Source organism: Equus quagga, chromosome 10 (genome assembly GCF_021613505.1).
Source record: "Equus quagga isolate Etosha38 chromosome 10, UCLA_HA_Equagga_1.0, whole genome shotgun sequence".
Lineage (NCBI taxonomy): Eukaryota > Metazoa > Chordata > Mammalia > Perissodactyla > Equidae > Equus > Equus quagga.
The window spans coordinates 115958955-115980830 of record NC_060276.1 but is presented as its reverse complement, the minus strand read 5'-3'; the positions used below and the strand labels follow the sequence as shown (position 1 = coordinate 115980830).

At 44.2% G+C, this 21876-nt stretch overlaps 1 protein-coding gene across 1 annotated transcript in view; it reads left to right on the top strand.

The window, feature by feature from the left end:
• The window catches only part of WWC3 (WWC family member 3), a gene marked incomplete at its 5' end in the record, with an annotated part of 117181 nt that overhangs the window by 52206 nt on the left and 43099 nt on the right, over positions 1–21876 (top strand). Inside the window, 4 exons of the mRNA XM_046672906.1 lie at positions 3906–3982; positions 5293–5372; positions 16544–16673; positions 19648–19794. Coding sequence (XP_046528862.1) covers positions 3906–3982; positions 5293–5372; positions 16544–16673; positions 19648–19794 — 434 coding nt within the window. The remainder of the gene's footprint in view (positions 1–3905; positions 3983–5292; positions 5373–16543; positions 16674–19647; positions 19795–21876) is intronic.

Here is a 21876-nt window from a genome sequence, read left to right as displayed (position 1 = left end):
TTGAGGAGTGTGAGACAGAGACTGTGTAGCCCCCAAGGCAAAACTATTTATTATCTGGCCCTTTGCAGAAAAAGTTTCCCAATGCCTGGTCTACACCAGTAGTTTTAACCTGGCTGCTGGTAAGAATCTCATAAAGGGGGCCAGCCCCAGTGGCCTAGTGGTTAAGTTCAGCATGCTCTGCTTTGGTGGCCCGGGTTTGATTCCCAGGCACAGACCTACACTGCTCTGTTAGCCGCCATGCTGTGCTGGCGGCCCACATACCAAAAAATAGAGCAAGATTGGCACAGATGTTAGCTCAGGGTGAATCTTCCTCAGCAAAAAAGTTTAAAAAATAAAAAGAATCTGATAAAGGGCTTTTAAAAACTACTACTGCCTGGGCCCCACACCAAGAGATTTTGATTTAATTGGCCTTGAGTGGGATCAGACTTTTTTTTTTAAGTTCCCCAAGTAATTCCCAGAGTTGAGATCCACTAGTCTGGATTGACTGTGACCATCTCTTCTAGCAGCAGGAATGTGACTTTTATTACCCTGGCTCCTAGGAGCTACCAGACGTCTACATCAGAAGTCTCTGGGTGCTTGGGAAAGAGTCGACCTTATCTCCGGTGAGAAAGTGCTGACCCACCCTGAATTCCTGGGGTAGGTGGTGGTGAAGCTTGACCTTATCAGTCATCATTCTTTCTGAGGCTCCAAGCCCATTCCACGAAGACTATCTTCCATTGGTTCTCTCTTAAAGGATTTCTGTCTACTATCTAGGTTAGGATAAGGGCCACAGTCTGCTCTTTCAGCCTTTTGTTTTCCTTCATGTAAGCATGTTGGAGCAGGCAGGAGAAAAACGGATCGCGCAGCATTTTTCACAGGTGTTAGTTGGCAGGACTCAGTCTTGGAGGTTGGAGCAGAGCACACGTCTACTGAGAGAGAATTTCCACGTCCACCCTAGAGAGAGTCCTTGGTTTGGATTTGGTGGCTTCTTGCATTACTTCTGTAGGCCATCCCTTGGTGAGCTGGATCTTTTGGTGCTTTACTTACCAGGCCTTTAAAAACAGTCATGCCCTCCTTTGTTGGCCTCGGCTATGTGCGTGTGTGCTTTTGTCACTGCTCTGGTAATTAGTACCTGTTAGCATGGAAACTGTCAGGGCTTGCCGTCCTTTCTGCCAGAGTCGTCCTTGACTCCCGTGAGCAGCTCCCACAGTGCTGATGCCTGGAGGTGCACACCTGGTCCTAAGGAACGGTCTGCCTGGAGGACGTCTTTGGAGAAGGACTACTGCTCTTCTAAAATCTATCATCCCCCTGGGGTGATCTTAGGTTCTCACGGTACAGAGGAGGCCTGTGTGTAAGAGAGAGACCAAGACAGACAGACACACGGACATACACGTTTCCCCCTTTCAATAACCTGTCAAATTGGAATCCAAGATAAGTACTGGGCTCTGCAGCTTCTTGAGCACTAAATACACAAGTCAAGCTCACATATTGGGCAATGGGCATTTGGGCGCCGGAGGGCCATTCCTTCTTACATTGGAAAAGCTAATCTGATTAAACAGTGTTGGGCAGCTGACCCACAGGAGCCCACGTTCTAGACACAGCTCCCTCTATGACTGATGGCCTAGTATAGATCAAGTGACTGCAAACTCAGTCTTTAATCTATCGAATAGGGAAATGCCATCATCGTCTCACAAAGATTTTACGAGAATAGATGAAATAAATGTGAGAGGCAGCCTATAATAGTAAGGTATAATAATTTACATTGTTGTGGTCCAGCTAAAGTAAATCCTTATTATTACGTCCCCCAGAGCAGTAGTGTTTGCCTGAGCAGACTCGTTAAGCTGCCTAACAGCTCTGCCCACTCAGCTCTTCAGGAGAGAAGGCTTCGGAGGTGGAAGGCTGGTATTTATTGTAAACCTTGAGATTGGAGACATGTCTTAACAGGGGAAGATATTTCTTTTTCTAAATGTTGTAGAGCACATGCTGTTAAAAATGGAGTCTGGAGTCCTGAGCTATTCCTTAGAGTCCAGAAATGGGTTCTATTAGACTTATTGGCAGACATAAGGATTTGAGAAGTTGTGTAAGTTGAATTATATTATTAAAAGTTCTGCCTCCACAGCTCTCCTGAGCATTTGAAGATAAAATGTATTTGCTGTCTTAGGTACTTGAGTTACCTTTTCCCTCATCCCAGTCTTGGAGTTGTATCACTGTAGAGACCATAGCAGAGGTAACATGAACAGTATCAGCATAAGGAAAACCTGTTCTATCATTTAGGATAGTTTCAACTGCAGAAAAGACTCACTCCCACGGGCCTGGACAGTAAGGAAACCCATTGTCACATAACAGTCCTCCCAGGTCGGGTGGGCTTCCCATTGGTGAATTCGGTGGTTCAGTGATGACGTGGTTTATAAGACACCCTCCAGGACTGCGTACGTGCTGAGTCTCCTGGGGGAGAGGTGGACACCCGATGACCTCAGGGTTCTGTTAGTTAGGAAGGAGAACTGGGGGGCAGGTTGCTGTATATTTGTCCAACTCTACCTGCTGCACCTCCCATGTTCATTTCAAGTCTCTCTGCTAATTTTCCCTGTGAAATTGTACAGACAGATTTTGTGGCAACAGTTTTGGATCGCTATTACTGATGTTTAACATTGCAGTTTACTTCCCTGGACTGTGGTGGTGGGGTTACCTTCTACCCCAGTGGGAAAGATCCCAGGTGATAACTGTTGGCATTGTCTTCCTCAGCTGTAAGGGAGCCAGCAAGCCCTAGGCTCTTTTGCATATTATCTGGGTCTCAAGTGGAAGCCCATTAAGCTCAGATGTGAGAAACTTGTAAGTCCCAGGAGTTTAACATGGAGATTTTATCGAAATGATTTCTGCCTCTTAAGGGCATTGTTTGAGGTGTTGCTTTCGTTATTGATCTTAAATGAAACCAAAGAGTCAGACAAGATGGAAGGTGTAAGATTTGGAAATAGACATTCTTCGTCTAAGAAAGAATTCTATTTTAATATAGACATAATCTGTCTTTGAGAGATTATGATTCTAAATATAAGAACATTTGAGATAAAGTTGGCAAACAGCTCCTCCAGATATTGTTTCCGGTAGATTCTAGTGGTTTGGAATTCTGACTGATGGAGGCTTAAATAGATTTTCCATAAAACTGTTTTTTAAAAAAGGAGATATGTGAACTGCTCAAATTAACATTGGATGTGGTTCTAGTTGAGGCTATTAAATAATCTTGCTGTTTAAGCCACTTGATGGCTTTGAGCCGTCCTTTCCAATATAAAGTTAGGTAATGATTTTGAACTGGTTTCTTGGTGTTGGCACCTAAGTTACCTGAAGTCGGCCTTCAGTAACCAGAGCAAAGGAGTAAAAGAAAGGATGCTGACCCTGCAGATGGGTCCTCTGAGCCGGTGAAGTTAATGACAATGACCGGGAGGCAGATTATACCAGTGCGAGGTGACTCACAGATGGAGACAAAGGAGCACACTACCAGCTTAGGAAGAGATAGAAACTAGGTCACTGCAGCACAAGAGCTGATGGCTTCAGAAGCCTGAGAGAAAGAGACAGAAGCATCAAGAAAAAGCAATGCAGAGGGGTGAACAGGGTGATAGAAATTAGAAATGGCTACTAGCTGCTCCAGCTGTGGAAACACCGGGAAAGGTTTTCAGCTCTCTGCAGACAGAAGTTGGCTAACTGTGCTTAGCACACATGAACAGCTCTTCATGTCTTCTTCACAGGTATTGGCTCTTTATAAGAGTGATGCTGTGTCTCTAAAATGTTAATTGTTTAAGAGCCAGTGCCAACTTTTAAATCTGAGACTTAGAATTAATTGTTTAATATGGTGAACCAGAAGTTCCTATCTATGTGTATTTATTTATTTATTTTAAAGGATCTATTATAAAATAAAATGTTTTCCTTCTGTTTAGCCTTCTCTGGATATTCAACAAATACAAAGTATGATCCACACCAAATTAAAGCAGAAATAGCAAGTCGTCGGGATAGGGTGAGTAAAATGAGTGTTTTTACAATTAGAAGCCCCCCATGTATTTTTATGTAACATCACTTATCGTGGTTCATTTTATGGTGGTCAGTGTGTCTAACACTCTCATTTTAGTAAGATTTTTTGTTTCATGGATATTATTACATTTGGTTTTACTCTCCATGTTTTCCAATAGGAGGGAATAAGTTTCATTTGAAAACCTCAGTCCGTCTAACAAAAAATCGCCTGTATCCCTCTTTGTATTTCCTGGGGCTAGACTCACCCCCCATTTGGAAAGATCTGGTCACATCAGGGCCTGATCTCAATGGCTGCTTCCCTATATTAGCAGGATGCCGGCCTTGACCCTCAGCAGCTTTAGCATCTGCTGAACTCCCCTGGTTGCTGTATTCCTAGAGAAATCTTTCTTGCAATGGCATTTAACCAGAAGGTTCTGATGCTCCTTCCCCCGTGATGCCAGAATTCTTTCTGTGCCACCTTGTTTCACCCCTTGAGTCCCTTGTCTTGGTTGTCTGGAAAGGGGAACAGTCTTGTTGCATTTGCAACAAAGCATAGGAGACATCTTGGAAATGAAGCCTCCTGTTCTGATGTCTCATTACCTCAACCAGAGTGTACCTTTTAGTGCAGTGGTTCTCACATTCTACACCTAAGAAAAACACCTGGGCAGTTGGTTAAAAGTGTAAACTCCTAGGCCCACCCCCTGAGTTTTAACACAGACCTGGAGCAGGTCCCAAACTGTTTAAATAAGCACTCCAGACTATTTTAACAACAGTGTTTCACATGTAGGATCTATGAGTGGTAAGTAGGAGGGAAGATGAAAACAGTGTTACAGAGTTTGCTAATTGTACAGTCATGTGTTGCTTAATGACGGGACACGTTCTGAGAAATGCATCAGATGATTTCGTCATTGTGCAAACATCACAGAGTGGACCTACACAAACCTAGATGGTATAACCTACACACCTAGGCTACAGGGTACTAACCTTATGGGACCACCATCATATATGTGGTCTGTCGTTGACTGAAACGTCGTTACGCGGCACATAACTGTAATGTGTAAATCAGCACCTTGAAAAAGAAAATAGTTGCTAGTTCCACCTGAGTAGGAACATGTTAGTGACCTGGGATTTTTGTATCTAAGCGAGGCAATTCTTCTAGGATGGCTGTTTTATATGCCTACTCAGTGAAAGTTAATGGAGAGAATAGACGATCCAGTGAATTGCACACTAATCAGAAACTTAGATGACATGCTAACAACTGTAGACATAATTTTTCACAGCTTCTTTCTTTGGAAAAAAAATGTAATTTGTCTTTAGCTTTCCAGATTAAAACGAGAGCTGACCCAGATGAAGCAAGAACTGCAGTACAAAGAAAAGGGGGTGGAGACTCTGCAAGAGTGAGTTTCCTGCGATTCTAGAAGGAGGAGCTTCCCTTTGCTGATTTCCTTTTGTGCTGACCTGTTTGGTGCCTGGACATGTGTCCTAAAGCCTCATGGGCGTCCGCTTCTCTGCTTTTATTTATGCACACTGTTGCCCAGTCCTAAGCATCAGAATCTCCCTTTTCCTTGAAGATACTCAATTCTTTACATGGAAATACTTGGGAAACAAGACCTTTATTTTCTGTTTATGCACATTCTCAATAGCCGTACTGTCCAAGACACACATGGCTGTTTAAATTTGAATTCCAGTTTTGTTAGTTTTAGTCTCAAGTTTTTTATTCTAAAATTTAAATGATCTAAAATTAAGTAAAATAAAAAATATAGTCCCTAACCCTCAGTAGCCACATCTGAAATCCTCAGTAGTCACATGTGGCTAGTGCAGATTTTCTCCACCTCAGCACTATTGGCGTTTGGGACCAGATGACTCTTTGTGGTGGGGGCTGTCCTGTGCATCATAGGATGTTTAGCGGCATCCCTGGCCTTGACCCCCTAGATGTCAGTAGCACCTTCCCACCCAGTTCTCACAGCCAAAAATGTCTCCAGACATTGCCAAGTGCTCCCTGGAGGGCACGTTTGCCCCTGGTTGGGAACCACTGGGCTAGTGGCCACTGCGTCGGACAGCACAGATAATAGAACGTTTCCGTTATCACAGATCAGTCTATTGGACAGTCTGGTCTATAGATCTCGCTCCTGTTGGCACCTTTACAATTAGAACTTTATCCCTACTAAGAGTTTAGGGATTAATTTCTTATTATTTGTGAGCTATATTAAGTCAGCAAATCCACTGAACAAAAGTTATTTTATAAGTGGTTATATTGTTGGTCTGAAAGAATTACTTTTCTTAAGAAAGGGTATTGTATGCCTGTTGGTCGAGAGTCCATTCTCTCTCGATTCAGAAGCTGGCTTCACTTGCTGAACTTGGGCATGTGCTTCACACCTTCTGTGCCTACTTTTCTCATCCGTCAGTGGGGATTGTCTTAGTCAGCTAGGGCTGCTATAACAAAATACCATAGACTACGTGGCTTAAACAGCAGGCATTTACTTCTCGCAGTTCTAGAGGCTAGAAGTCTGAGATCAAGGCACTGGTGAATTCGGGATCTGGTGAGGGCCTGCTTCCTGGCTTGCAGAAGGCTGCCTTCTTGCTGTGTCTTCACGTGGTGGTGGTGGTGGGGAGCTCTGGTCTCTGATGTCTCTTTCTGTTCTTATAAGGACACTAATCGCATCATGGGAGCCCCACTCTTGTGACCTCATCTAAATCAAATCACCTCCCAAAGGCCCCATCTCAAAGTACCATCGCATTGGAGTTAGGGCTCACCATATGAATTTGGGGGGAGCATGAACATTCAGTCCAGAAACAGTAATCACTGGGCCAGATTGTCCAGAGGGCAGCTCCAGTGCCTGCTACCTAGTCAGCCGTGAGCAAATGGCAGGGATCCATGTGGTTACTATTCTCGGTAAAGGTGGGCAGCATGTCACTCGCTTTCATCCTGTGTGCACACACAATGATAGTGTGTCAAATGTGACTGCAACATTGCTCTTTATAGGGAGGTGATATAAGAATATGAGTGAGTGACAAACGTAATTATCTCAGCCTCATATAAAGGGTAATTACCGGACATGTTAAACCCTGCTGTTCAATACTGGGTTGAGATTCACTTTCTTAATCATCCAGGATTGGTTTGGTAGATGATTCGTTTGTCCATTTCTTTATTAAGGACATATCATAGGCAGCAAGGGAGACACAATAGGAAAGTGAGCTGGGTCCTGCCTAGAGGGGCTTGACTTTCTCTGGCCCTGAGACACGGCCACGCCCCCTGCCGGTCCCACCGCATGGTGGGTTTTGGCAGGTGTGAGCTGGAGTCTTTTAACCTTACTGTCGGCTTTTTGCTTTCTCTCCCATTACCCAGCAGTGTCTCTGTGTGTGCGCGCGTGCACATGTGCACGCACGCACACATTGTCCTGTGATTTGGATCCACTGTGGGCTTCCTTTAATTAACCCTAGTCCCAGCACACACAGAAGCACGCTAGCAGGCATCTCAGTATCTGGAGGCTGGCTGGGCTCTGTGGGGTAAAATGATAGATCGTATATCAGTGCATTGGGAAGCACCGTAGCAAATGGACAAAATAAGTAACAAAACCAGTAGCTGATATTGAAAAAGAAGCTTGATTTTCTTAAGCAAAACTGTTTTTAAAAAACTGGACTGCTAGGACTGTCTAGATGAATTAGAGGTTGATCCCCTTCTTTCATTTGGCTTTCTCTCATTACCAGAGAACCAAGACTTCATGTCTCTAAATAATACCTACTTTTAATGCTAGGCATTGTGTGGGCTGCAGGTCACAGTTAATTTAATTCTTACTCGCAGAAGCTCTGGTGAAGGTGATCAGGGTTCAAGGTGGTTCAGGAACACTCTGAGATCGTAGAGGACCCTGAGTCTCAGAGGGGAGTCTGCCTGGTACCTTTCCCCACTGGCTCTGGCTTCTGTAGTGGAATTGCTGGGCCTGTTCCTTTGCTGGACTCCATCACTCCGGCCACCTCCATTTCCTTATGTGAAGACAAAGGTTGTATTGCAGTGTCAGCTTGAGACTGAACACCCTAGCAAATAAAAGGTGCCGGGCCTCAGGTGACTGAGAACCCCTTCCCCTTGGCATTGCTAGGAAGTAAATTCATTTCTTGCAGTCAAAGTAATTTTAAGAATAGGAAAAGGCGACCTCAATTTCTCCAGGTTTATTGGACAGGAAGCAGAATCTAGTATGGGAGAGTTGTAACTTTACACCTGCAGCTGGAGCGCAGTATGAGTTGTGCTCCTGCAAAGAGAAGGGCCAGTGCTATTTGTATTTTCTTTCTGCTTTCCCTAGCAAGAACCCACGTGTGGGAGCGGTGATGATAACCATGGTCCCCACCAAGGGGACGATTCTCACTCCCTGCCAGAACCTGTGGAGACACCTCCCCTGAGGAGTGAGGCTGAGGAGTGGCTAGGGGGAAGATTCTGGACCTGTCCTTGGTCTTGGGGGACCTACCCCAGCTTTTCAGATGGAGCTGCCTCAGGAGCTGCATTGTCACTGCACATATTCCCTCTGTTCTGTGACACAGCGTCTCAGGAAGGAGAGAAAACATGGGCTCTCATGCCATGCTTAGAATTCTTTGCAAGTGAGAAATAATCTACTAGCTGTCTTCTGAGTTACACAGGCTATGTGTGAGACAAAAACCATTGAAGATTGAATTGAAGATTGGCTCCTAGGTTTGGGTTGAATCATGCAGATTGGTGTTATTTATTGAGAAATTTTGAAAACCTTTTTGTAAGCGTTGATAATGTGATTACCCCACCCCTACTGTAAGATCCTAACTCTAAGCACAGATAATACATGAGCTGTTGTACATAAATGGGCTTCTTGGATATTGTTAACCTCAATTTAAGGCAGAGACCGAAGGTTTTCCTCCAGAAAATTTTCTGCTGTCCTTGCTTCCCAGAATACCCAGTGTATTCTTTTCCAGAGCACCTCACCAGGAGTTTGGCTGCTTATAGCATTTTAAACTTGACTTGTTTATCTTGGTGAACTTTCTTGGCTAGCAAGGAAATCCATCATTACGCTTGGGTCCAAGTGAGGGAAAAAGAACCTTTTGTTTTTTTTTTAAGTCTATGTATGTTGTTAATTTTTGTAGATGGGAGCTGGCCATGAACACAGTCTCTGAGTGAACAATAGAATATGTATGTGTGTGTGTGTGTTATATATATAAACTTTTTTTTAAAGATTTTATTTTTTCCTTTTTCTCCCCAAAGCCGCCCAGTACATAGTTGTATATTCTTAGTTGTGGGTCCTTCTAGTTGTGGCATGTGGGATGCCGCCTCAGCATGGCTTGATGAGTGGTGCCATGTCCGCGCCCAGGACTCAAACTGGCAAAACACTGCAGCAGAGCACGCGAACTTAACCACTCGGCCACCGGGCCGGCCCCCTTTTTCTTTTTAGATTTTATTTTTCCTTTTTCTCCCCAAAGCCCCCCGGTACATAGTTGTATATTTTTATTTGTGGCTCCTTCTAGTTGTGACATGTGGGATGCCGCCTCAGCATGGCGTGATGAGTGGTGCCATGTCCGCGCCCAGGATCCGAACCTGTGAAACCCCGGGCTGCTGAAGTGGAACGTGCAAACTTAACCACTTGGCCATAAGGGCCAGCCCCATATAAACTTTTAATGATGGAAAATGTCAAACATACACAAAACTAGAGAGAATAGTGTAATGGAACCCTCCTATACCCCTCACTTATTTCAACAACTAACCACACAACGGCCAACCTTGTTTTGTCTGTTACCCCACCCCATCCCCCAAGCTCCTACTGCCTTATTGAAGCAAATCCCAGAGTGATATTTAATTCATAGATATCTCTCCTAAGATTATGGACTCTCTTTGAAAACATTACTATAATACCTGTTAATCCATCTTAATAGTAATCTCTTGATATCGTCACTTCTCCAATGAATTTTCCTATTTCTCCAGTTTGTTTGGGTCCAGGTTCAGACGAAACCCACACAGTAAGTTTGATTGGTCCATCTCTTAATCTCTACTCCCCTCTCCTTTTTTTTTTATCTTTGTTGAAGAAACTAATTTGTTTGCCCCGTAGAATTTTCCTGACACTGGATTTTGCTGCTTGAATGTGCATGGTGTCATTTACCATGCTCCTCTGTCTCCTGCTATTTATGCAAACTGTTGTAATATTAGTTTGAGAGGCTTCATCTGATTCAAGTTCAATTTCTTTTTCTTTTCTTTTTTGGGGGGGTTAGTGTGTCCTGTAGATGGTGGTGTTACTTCTATCAGGGGCCCACAGTCTCCGGTTGTCTCTTTTTGTGGTGTGAAGATTATTGGTGGGTTCTGGCATTGTCGGCCTGATACATCCATTCATGATGTTTCCCATCAGCTGGTCACCTAATGCTGTGCACGTGTAGATAGGAAAGATTTCAGGCTAAGTTCCTGAAAGTGGGTTTGCTGGGTCAAAGGGTAAATGCATTGGTCGTATTGTTAGATTTTGCCAAATTGCCCTCTCTAGGGATTGCAGCAACCTACATTCGCACCAATAGGTGAATGTTCCTGTTCCCTTGGCTTTGCCAACAGAATGTGTTCTCAGGCTTTTGCATTTCTACCAGTCTTGTAGGGGGGAGAGAGGATCTCAGTGTAGCTGTCATTTTCATTTCTCTTGAGGCCCTTTATAAAAGTCTTCAGAAAATAGAAACAATGTTTACAAGTAATGAAAGTCTTTAGAAAAATTGAACTTTTCCAGTGAGAGAGCTACTGGGCTCTGCTGCCCTAAAGTTCCTGAAGCTTGATTTGAAACGCTATTTGACTGTAACTCGTTACTAGCATCCAGGGGCAGAGGGGAGAACTCAGAGCTAGGAGGTATGCGATTTCCCAAATGGCTGATGCACAAGAACGTGCTAAGTGTGCATAGGTGTGGAGAGCTCTCCCTCTCGTTATTCTAGATCTCTGGAGATCTGGAATGTTCCTAGGGTTAGATTCCGAGTTGTTCTTCAGGCAGGGAGCTCAGGTAACATTGCTGCGCTGAGTTTCCCACGCTTCATGCCATTGAAGCTTTTTTCTGCCATAAGACCTATAACGTCTCTGAGTGCTGGCGTGATGGCCAAGACGCTTTGGGGGAGAACTGCCCTGACCGCCTTCTTACCATCTGTTGTCCCTGGTGTGCTGTTTCTACCCCTGGCACCCATTCGCTTCTCACAGCTTCCACCACAACCGCTCGTGCGAGCCGCTGCTATGGCTCACCATTCTCACTCTTAGCCACGGGGATTCTTTTAAAATCTCTCCTCTGCTTGTGGCCCCCTGTGGCTTTTTCGCTCACTTAGAATGCGATCTTAACTCTAGATGAGTTGGCACCCTATCCTGACCTCGTTTCCTCTAGTCTCACCCTCACTCATCTACGACAGTCCCCTGGCCACCTGCCAGCCACCCTGCCAGCTCTCCCCACTGGAACTTGCACCTCCCTGTGCCTGGAACGCTCTTTCCCCCCAATTCTCGCATGCCCGTTTCTTCCCTTCCGTAGTTCTCTGAATAAATAACATCTTGCCAAGATCCTTGCGTAACCACTAGCTAAAAAGGAGCCCTCTCCGCCACCCTCTCTCCCGAACCTGGCTTTGTTTTCCTTAGAACAGCCATCACTGCCTGACCTAAGGATTTGCTTTTTGTTGTCTGTCTCCTTGACTAGCATAATGCCGCACGAGGACGAGGACGTTGCTTTGTTCCCTGCTCGATCCTCAGGGCCCAGACAGTTCTGGCCACAGGGCAGGGCTCAGTGGAATGAATGGACTGGGCCCCGAGTGCTGTGCAGAGTGGCTGATGTCCCTGTCCTGCCTGCTGGGAGCCATCACGTGGTTCACTTCATTCTTGGACACTGGGACCCTCTGGGCGAGGGCTGGGCTGCAAGGATCTCGGGGAAGTCTCTGTCAATCAGCCCAGTTCCCTTCTTATTAATTGTCCTATAGCATTTCCTTCTCTTCTACACATTGCACAGCACATAAGGTACAGCCCGTGCGAAAACCCCAGTGCTACTCAGATAACAGTAAAACATACAGAAATGGGGGCGGAAACAAAAAGAGCATTGTCCCTGGTTGTGGGACAGGTCTGGTGTTCTACACAGGACCTGCTGTTGATAGAAAGCTGCTGGAAGCTTTTTGAGGTTCATTCAAGGCCCCTTGCCAGAGCTGGTGATGTCAATGGTAGAAGCTGTAACAAAACTTCTCATTCTTTTGGGTTGTAATATGTGGTATTAACGTGGAATATCTTTAGAGGCCTGGCAGTCCTTTTCTTCAAGATGTGGGCGTAAGAAGTCGTTGGGGTTTATTTTTGCCAGTGCCATTATCTGGACATCTTAAACTGAACCACAAATATGGACACTTTAGGGCAACAGGAGGTAGAGGTTGATAATAAACATCTCTCGAATGCCTTCTCCATGGTACTGCGGTCATCATTTGAAGCTGTACCTTCTCCTGTTCTCTCTAACCATTTCTTTCCAAAGTAGACCATAAAGAGCACCAGTTTACTTTGGGACGACATTTGACTGGCTGCATGGGTGGCCTTCAGGTTTGACATAGCGCGAGTTTGGAGGCCTTGACTTTGAGTGTGTTGCTAACCTGGTGATGAAGAGGATGAGTGCTGGTGGGAAGGGCCTCCGTGTGAACCTCACTGTACCTCTCACTGGCTGTGGGACCCAGAGCAAGTCACGTAACCTCCCCAGAGCTGCTGCATACTGTTGAGGAGTGAAAGTAAAGACTCTGTGGTCTGAGTACTGGATTTTTTCTTATGCTGAGTCTGAGTCCATTTGGGCTGCTATAACAAAATACCACAGACTGGGTGGCTTATAGACAACAGAAATTGATTTCTCACAGTCTGGATGCTGAAAGTCCAAGATCAGGGTGCCAGTATGGTCAGGTTCTGTGTTTGATGAGAAGCAGCTTCTCAGTTCCTAAGTGGCCATCTTCTCACTGTAACCTCACATGGCGGAAAGGGCAGGGGAGCTCTCTGGTCTTTTTTATAAGGGCACTAATCCCATTCATTAGGGCTTCTCCCTCTTGACCTGATCACCTCCCAAAGGCCTCACCTCTCAATACCTCACACTGAGCATTAGGATTCCAGCATGTGACTTTTAGGGGGACATAAACATTCCGATCATAGCACACTGCATAATAACTTGTGTCCTTGTTAGTACCACCTTTTGTTGAGCAGTTATCAGTTTTCTGTCATTTTATTATAAGCAGTCTTGGGCTCTTAATTAAAATTAAAGAAAAAGAGTTCTTTGGCAGTCACAGATTTTATGATTTTCTTTATGAAATGGAAAATAGTGATATTTAAAAAAAAAAAAACCAAATCATTGAGCACATCCTCTGAATTTGACCAAAGTTCTGGACGGAATTTTTAAACAGGGAGAAAATTCTCAAATAAATGAATTTTGCAGGTGTGAAGGAAGAGGTTTCCTGTTGAAGTTTTTGTTAGATGAAGATTTATCACAGTTGAAAAATGGAAGTGGTTTGAATTCTGTGAAATGTTGCTTGCCCTTATAAAAGCAAAAGGACCCTAGATTGGCCACTGTGAGTGGGGGTAACCTGTGCTATCAAGGGGCCTGGCTGCACCTGGTGATCTAAAGCGAACTTGAGAATTGGGAGATGTGGGTTTGAATCCTGGCTCTGCCAGATCTTAGCTTGTCATCTCGGGCCACTTAGTTAACTTCTCTGAGCCTCAGTTTTTTCATTATAAAATCCGAGAAGGTTATGCTTATCTCATAAAGCTGTTGAGGGGATTAAGTTAGGTGACAAACTACAGCACGCAGCAAGACCCTGTCACCTAGTAGGTGCTTGATATATTGAATTATTTTAATATACTATTTGTATAATATAACCAAATAATATATACTTATATAAAATATATTGATATAAAGTTACATTTATGTAATATATAATAATATCATTTTTATAATTATGTGTTCTACAATAATATATAATTATTTTTAAATAATAGTATTTCTAGGATTCCTAGAACTTTGAGGTCATGCTTTCTAATAGCTTTGACACTTTCTTAACAGTGGAATCTTTTTCCCCTTCCTTCCCTGCAAATGACATCTTCTGTGGAACCAGAGCATCTGAGGCAGAGCAAAGGGGAGGTGCTTGCTGGAGCCGGGGTGAGGGTCCGCGAGCCCTACGTGGGCTCTACCCTTAGCTGCTCCTGCTCACCACAGCAGGACACCCTCAGGACAGAGTGACAACAGCTGCTCTAGGCCACTCTTCATTCTTCTTTGAGTTCTCAGAGCCACTTGGGGAAAGCCAAGGCCAGAGCCCAGGACCCTGGCATCCCAGTTGAGCTTCTGTTCTCCTGGGCGCTCTGCAGTGTCCGCCGGTGGGATGAATTACAGGGCTGCTGCTCCCTGTCCCTGATGGGAATTGGGGCCTGTTTTCCTGGGTTTGCTAATGGCCACACTTAGGCTTTAATACCTCCCAAAAGCCATCAGGAAATCACAACACCAAAGTATAAAGCTGGAGCTGACATGGCTAGCACCTCTCATTGCAGCCTCAACAGTGGGTGTGTGGCTGTACTTCTGTGGGGATTTGATTAGCCTTGAGCTTCAAGCAATTGAAAGAATTTTGTTGAGTGCAGTAGAGTTTTGCTTCTCTATATGGTGTCAGTATCAGGTGATGCTCTGTTTGCTGTATTTTTCATTCTGGGGGAGCCAGTAAACTCGGATAGCAGAGGTGCTGGTCATTGACTGTTAACAGAGAAATCAGACTTTTCTGGCCTCAGGTTTTTTGTTTGGAAATGATGTAATCGTTTTCTACAGACTTCCTCAGCCTCTTTGGGTTGTAGTTTGTGGCATTAAATGAGACGTATTGCAAAGCCTTTTATCAGGAGGTGAATACAAGGAAACGTTATATAAATAAGTAGATTTTTCTCTGCAAGAAAAGTTGGGACTTCTTTGGCAGATGTAGTGCTGTGAGATGGATGGCCTTTTATTTCTGCCTTGTGTTGGAGACTCTTGGTTCTCCATAGAACAGCTAAAATGGAAAAATGTATGGCCGGGCCGTGTTGGGATTTAGGGGTGTCACCATTCAATGTGTGGCATCCTGTAGTGTGCCTGTACCTACTGTCCATGGAAGAGGACTCGGGACCAGCCTTCCTAAATGTTTGCTCTATAGCTGATGGCCGTCACAGCAGTGCTGTGGTGCCCGGGAGCCCCATTCCAAAGAGGGGAACGGTTTCCTGCTTGTTCTCTTTGTCCCTCTCTCAGTCCAAGAGTGCTGATAGCTCAGGTCACCTGCAGGGCTGAGTTTTGCTGTGAATTGTGACATATGGGGCCAGGAATTTGTTAACGATAAGAAAGTACCAGACTTGTGAATTATTTACTTTTCCTCCCATGAGTAAATAGATTTGGCATTATCTTCATGATGAAAATAATGATAATAATAACCAATGCAAATACTATGTGCCAGGCCTCTGCCAAGTAAGCCCTTTCCTTTCATTTTCTCTTAAATGGGAGAAGGATTTTTAGTGTCCCCATTTGAGACATGAGCAAACCGAGGTTTAAAGAGGTGAAGTGACTTGCCTAGGGTCCGACTGTAGAGCTGGAGTGTTGCTCGCACTCACCAGCATGCCAGGATGCTTTTGTGAATGGAAAATAAGAGAGTTTTGGCTGGCCGTTAAGGATCCAGATTTTCAGGTGACATGGGGGAAACAGTTTAGAACCAGAACCCCTGTAATGGTGGATCTGAAACCAGAAACGCAAGCTAATGGCTTTCCAGAGAAGGGGTTCATTCTGGACCACAATATGCCAACCTCTTTAGCCCCGAGGGCTCGCGAGGGTCAAGACTTAGATATGGACGGCTCAACAAGGGACGCACTGCAGGAGACCGCCTGCTCTTGGAAGGCCGGAGCCAAGCCTTGTCTTACTCAGTGCTCTGCCTCCACCGCCTGGAACCAGGCCTTGTGTGCACAAGGTGGGCTGGCTGGAAGGAAGGAAGGGTGGGTGGATGTTTGTATTGAAGAAAAGAATTGAGGAGGTGAGTAGGAGAGAGAGAGAGTGGTAAATTAGAACCAAAATGAGATAAAGAAAGAGATAGAGGAGACATAAGCATTTTCAACTCCCCCCCACCAAGAGTTTCCGACTTTGGTGCAAGACATCGTTATTGAAAGTTCACTGCTTGTTGCTGTTTCCCATATATTCTTGCACACAGATCTCATTTGTGTTTATTTAATAGCTATTTTTGACCACTAACCCAGATGCTGGGGATAAACAAATAAGACATGATCCTCCTGTCAGAGAGGGGAGTTTAAAATCTCTGGAAATTACTCAAGCTAATAATGTTGTTGCCTAATCATTAGTTGGGGACACAAGAATCCTGACTTGAACGTCCTCACCTGCATAGGATGCTCCTGGAGCAAAGGAAGTCATCCAGCAGCCAAGCCTCATTTCTTTGTGTCTACCACAAGCAAGGAAGGTTTTATGGGATCTTTATTTTTCTTTGCCAAAACATTATTTTTAACTCTTTCCCACCTTTCTATGAAGCTTTTGTGTTTTTTTTATTGTTGTTTAATGGAATGTTATCATCTCGCACGGAATGACTCTTATTTTTCCTCTTTAACCAGGATTGATCGTAAGATGTCAAGTGCCCATACCAACTATAAACTAGATGAGGCACAGGCTATAATGAGCGAGCTCCGGAGCATCAAGAAAGCCATTTGTACAGGCGAGAAGGAGAGACGGGACCTGATGCAAGTAAGTGGCCTGGATGCTGTTCAGATCCTGTGTTCATTTGTCTGCCTGCCTGCGTGTCTTTCTTTTATTTAAAAATTTGAAAAAATATGTATTTACTATATATATTATACATTTATTATATACGCAATTCATATATATTTTTAAGACTTGCGTGTATATACAATATTATATGTGTATATATATTCTATCTCTTAGGTATATATGTGTGTGCATATGTGTATATAAATATTTTAAGATATGTGTATTAGTCTCCTGGGGCTGCCGTAACAAAGCGCCACAAACCAGGTGGCTTAGAACAGCAGAAGTGTGTTCTCTGAGTGTGGAGGCCAGCAGTCTGAAATCAGGGTGTTGGCAGGGCCGTGCTCTCTCTGAAGGCTCTAGCAGAGGGTCCTTCCTTGTCTCTTCCAGCTTCGGGGGCTGCTGGCACTCCTTGGCGTTCCTTGGCTTGTAGATGTGCCACTCCAATCTCTGCCTTGGTTGTCACATGGTGTTCTCCCTGTGTTTCTGTGACTAAATTTTCTCTTATAAGGACACCAATCATTGGATTCAAACCCGCTCTAATCCAGTATGACTTCATCCTAACTTAATTCTGTCCGCAAAGACTCTGTTTCCAAATAAGCTCACATTCACAGATTCAGCAGCCGGGGGGTGGGGGGGACCTGGACATATCTTTTTGGAGGACACGGTTCAAGCCACAACAATGGGTGACACATTCATAATGTTCAATAATCAAAATACTTCAAAAAGTCTATGATAAGAAGGCTTGCTATCACCCCGTTCTCTCACCTCCTCTAACTCCTTTCATGAGGTTCTTGCGTGCCTTCCAGTGTTTGTGCAGACATGTGAAAGTGAGAACACATGTTCAGCCGCCCTCACAGACAGCTAGGACGTGCCTCTTCTGCACCAGCTGCCTCACATAACGTCAGTACCCTGTGCCTCTTTCCGTATCTGCACACAGAGAGCTGCTTCCGTCCCTGATGGGCCTGCATGGTATTCCACCATGTGGATAGATTGAAATTATATGGCTAGGATCATTGTAGCTTTATATCGCTTTATTTTGTTTGCCCCTTGAACTCCTGTAGTTTGCGTTATTTTGGGAAAAAGCTGGGTTTTTGCATATAGTGGTGTACTGGTCTTTTTGCTCGGTGCTGGAATGCATTCAGTCGTTTCTCTCATGGCCTTCCTTTTTGGCTCAGGACACTGCATGAGCACCTAGCACCTGCTGGGCATTTGTCTAGATTCTGTGAGACATAGAAGAGCCTGTGAAGCAAAGCTCAGACTCATAGGCCAAATGAGACAGTGCACAAATAGCTGCCTTGCACGGCGGTGCTTCCTAAGGTCAAGGACCGGAGAGACTGGTCGGCTGTCCCCATGGTGCTCGTTAAATTGCAGCTTACGGGCCCCACCCCAGGCCTACTGCAGGACAATCTCTGAAGGTGGGACCCAGAAATCTATTTTCAGATGCGCTCTCCAGGTCATGAGAGGTAAATGGCCAGTCGTTAGATTTTCTCTGAGTGCTGGTAGCAAGGAGAACAGCTGCCATTTACTGAGGCCTCTGCATGTGTGGACAAGGTGCTCTGTGGAGGTTACCCGTCTAGTCCAAGGCCAAACCCCAGGGGTAAACCAGGTGATTTTCAGCTTGGGGACACTTGTCCCAGGAGGTCGAGCTCCCTGCCCTGGCCTTTCCGAGTGTGCAGAACTGGGGCAAGCCACCCACTTGCCTCAAGTAGGTTCCCTATCTTGGAGGCTAGAGGTAGAATTTCTGGAAGAAGCTTCAGACCCCAGCATCTTCTCTGAGAAGCTCCAGAGAGAGGCATGGGCAATGGCCTCTTCTAGTAAAATCAGATAAATTGTCTTGTCTTTCTTATACAAACTTAGCGGTATTGGCCTGTTCCGAGACGCCTTGGTCTAGACCCAGAGCCAGCTGCATGAGTTAGACTGCACCTGGGCGTTCTGGTGTCTGCAGAAATATCTGCTGAAGAAAAATACATTCACAAGCCTTTTAAAAAATCCTAGAAAATCTGATTTCTCTTTAACTTTCACCCAAAGAGGTTTCATGTGCAACAATGCATACTTAACTCTAATTTTTGGCGAACTAACATCCATATGAGATGACTTTTGACCATGTAGAATTATGACTGAAAAATCAGGTTATAAAAATACATAAGCATTGTCTGGGAGCTGTTTTCACCGTCTGTGTGGTGTATAAAGATCTCAAGGTACCATTCCTGTCTGTCAGACTCATTTATTGATAGAACATTTTGAGTGGAAATGCTTCCTACCCTCCCCCTAGCTTTACCGAGGTGTAATTGACAAAATTGTATAAATTTAAGGTGTACAATGTGATGATTTGATATACGTATACATTGGGAAATGATTACCACAGTAAGGTGAGTTAACACCTCCATCACCTCACATACTTACCTTTTGTGGGGTGAGGGGGTGAGGACTTTGGAGATCTGCTCTCTGAGCACTGACATTCAGGTACACTACAGTATTGTTAACTATAGTCGGCATGCTGTACGTTAGGTCTCCACAACGGACTCATCTTGTAACTGGAAGTTTGTGCCCTTTCACCAACATCTCCCCATTTCTGCCAGCCCCCAGCCCCTGACAACCCTCATTCTGCTCTCTGTTTGTATGAGTTTGGCTTTTTTGGAGGGAATGCTTATTTTTTTTCTTTAGGAAACATGAAGGTTTAAAAAACAGTAAAAGTGGTACCACAGTTGTTCTCTATTTTATTCCTGTGCTGCCAGGAAGACTCAATTGCTGTCTGGTTTAAATCACTGAGAATTTTAGTAAAGGTGTACACAGTGATAGACATTTCTTTTCAATCTAAGGAGAATGGGAGTTTGAGTGGGTCGGCTGTCCAGTAGTCAAGCTGCTGACCGGGAACCAGAATGAAATGAGTGCTTTTAGAGGGAAAAGAAGCCTTACCATCGCTTTTCAAGTGGCTTGTTTCATTCTATTCCAGAGCCTGGCCAAGCTCACCGATGGCTTCAAGAATAGCTTTTCTCTTACTGACCCTCTGCAAGAGTTTCCTCACAATCCAGGCGCGCTTGGCGATTCTTTACCTCAACAGTTCTGCGATGCCGGCTCTCAGACTGACATCATTGGAGAGGTACGCTCACCGGGGGGAAGAGCTGAGTGTGCCAAGAGAGAGAAGGGCTGCTTCAGTGTTGCCATCACTCATTTGGTTTGTTTTTCTATTTTCTCTTCGGAAATGTTTTGACTTTAATGCCATTAAGTTTGAAGAAAAAAATATTGTTTCTCATATCTAGCTATGAAGGTTCAGTGGCCCAGGATGCAAGTGAATTGCTTATTACCCCATCTCTGTGATTCGGATTCTTAACAATGGCGGAATCCTTTTGAGAGTTGAGTTTAGATTTTTTTTAACAGACATATGACTTTTTAGAGCATGCATCAGCTGACTTTTTCCTTAAAGGTCCAGATACTAAATATTTTAGGCTTTGTGGGCTATGTAGTCTCTGCCACAACTTCTCAACTGTGTTGTTGTAGCGTAAAAGCAGCCATAGGTGATATGTGAACAAATAGGCAAGGCTGTGTTTCAATAAAACTTTATTTATAAAAACAGATGGTGGGCTGGATTTAGCCTGCAGGCCATAGTTTGCTGATCTCTGGCTTAGACCAGTGATTTTCAAAGGCTTGGTGGCCGTGTCACCCTTGGGTTATACTTTGATGCTGTTTCTTATTCTTCTAAAAGAATGTCAGGAAATTGAATTAAATTAGTTTTGTTTGGACTTGGAAAATCTTCATACTGCCCCTTTTGATAATTAGCGAAGCCTTGAGTTAGCCGCAAAAACCAAGTTGGCAGTCATCACTTGAAGCAGGATGGTGAATACTTGAAGACACTACTATCGTGATGTCACTGAGTGAAGTCTGACATTGAATTGTTAAAGTGGAAAAGCAGTTTGGACGGCTTCTTTTTCTTAGGGCTTATTAAGTAAAGATGAGGTATCAATGGAATGCAGAATGCCTTCCCCAAAATTAAATAAGTAAAAAGCAAAAAAAGCAAATGACCATTGACATAAAACTCTGATTTTTAAATAATGAGCTAATATTTTGAAATTTTGGCAAGTAGTACCTCTTTGAGGGGAGTATACTATAATAAAAAGTGGCTCTTTATGTTGTGGATGGCCTGGAACTGCCCTGTTTTCAGTTTCCCCCTCATTGTTCTCAAAAGTACACTTGGATATTTTTGACCAGACATCTTTGGTTTAAAGAATACGGTCACCATCTTTATAACACACAGAGAAGAATCTGTAAGTCAAAAATGTCTGGCATTTTTGCCTGAAGATTTTGTTGTGAAGGAAGGAAAGAAGTACAAGACTCATTCAGCTCCGGGGCTCATTCATTGCTGTTTATTGTAAGGTTAGAATTAGAATTTAGACTCTTAACTAATCTGAGAGGAACAGGTAAGATGGAAAGTTCTCTAATGATTTAGGTAAAACTTTCTAGAAATGTCAGGTGGGGAGTGGCTGGTTATGTTGTTGCAGTAACTCCAGCAGCAAATTCTCCTTGTTTATGAGTTTACTGGGGCCGGCTCCGGGTTGGCAGCTTCATGTCTACTATATCATGTTGTTATAGAAAAATATATCAAAAAGCTGTAACTGTGTTAGTCAGCTATTGCTGCATAATAAATTACCCCTAAACCTGGCATCTTAAAACAGCACATTTTTATTATCTCAAACTTACATTGTGAGTCAGGAATCTGGGCTGGGTCCTCTGCTTCAAGGGCTATCACAAAACTGCAATCAAGATATCAGCCAGGGCTACTGGCCCATCTGAAGTCTTGATGGGGAAGGGTCCACTTCTAAGCTCAGATGATTGTTGCCAGGATTCAGTTTCTCACAGGTTGTTGGGCTGAAAGCTTTGGTTCCTTACCCTGTGGACCTCCCCAGCATGGCAGCTTGCTTCATCAAAGTGTACAAGCTGAGAGAGTCTGCTAGCAAGATGGAAGTCACAGTGTTTTGTAACCTAATCACAGAAATGACTTCCCATCACCTTTATGTTATAGTCTATTGGTAACAGTCAAGTCATGGGTCTAGCCCACTCTCAAGGGGAGGGGATTTCACATGGGGTGACTCCCCGGAGGTGGAGACCATTGAAGGCCATCTTGTATGTCTGCCTACCTCACTTAGTTATTGCTTCAAGTCACTTTTGTGGGATGGGTGCTGATGTA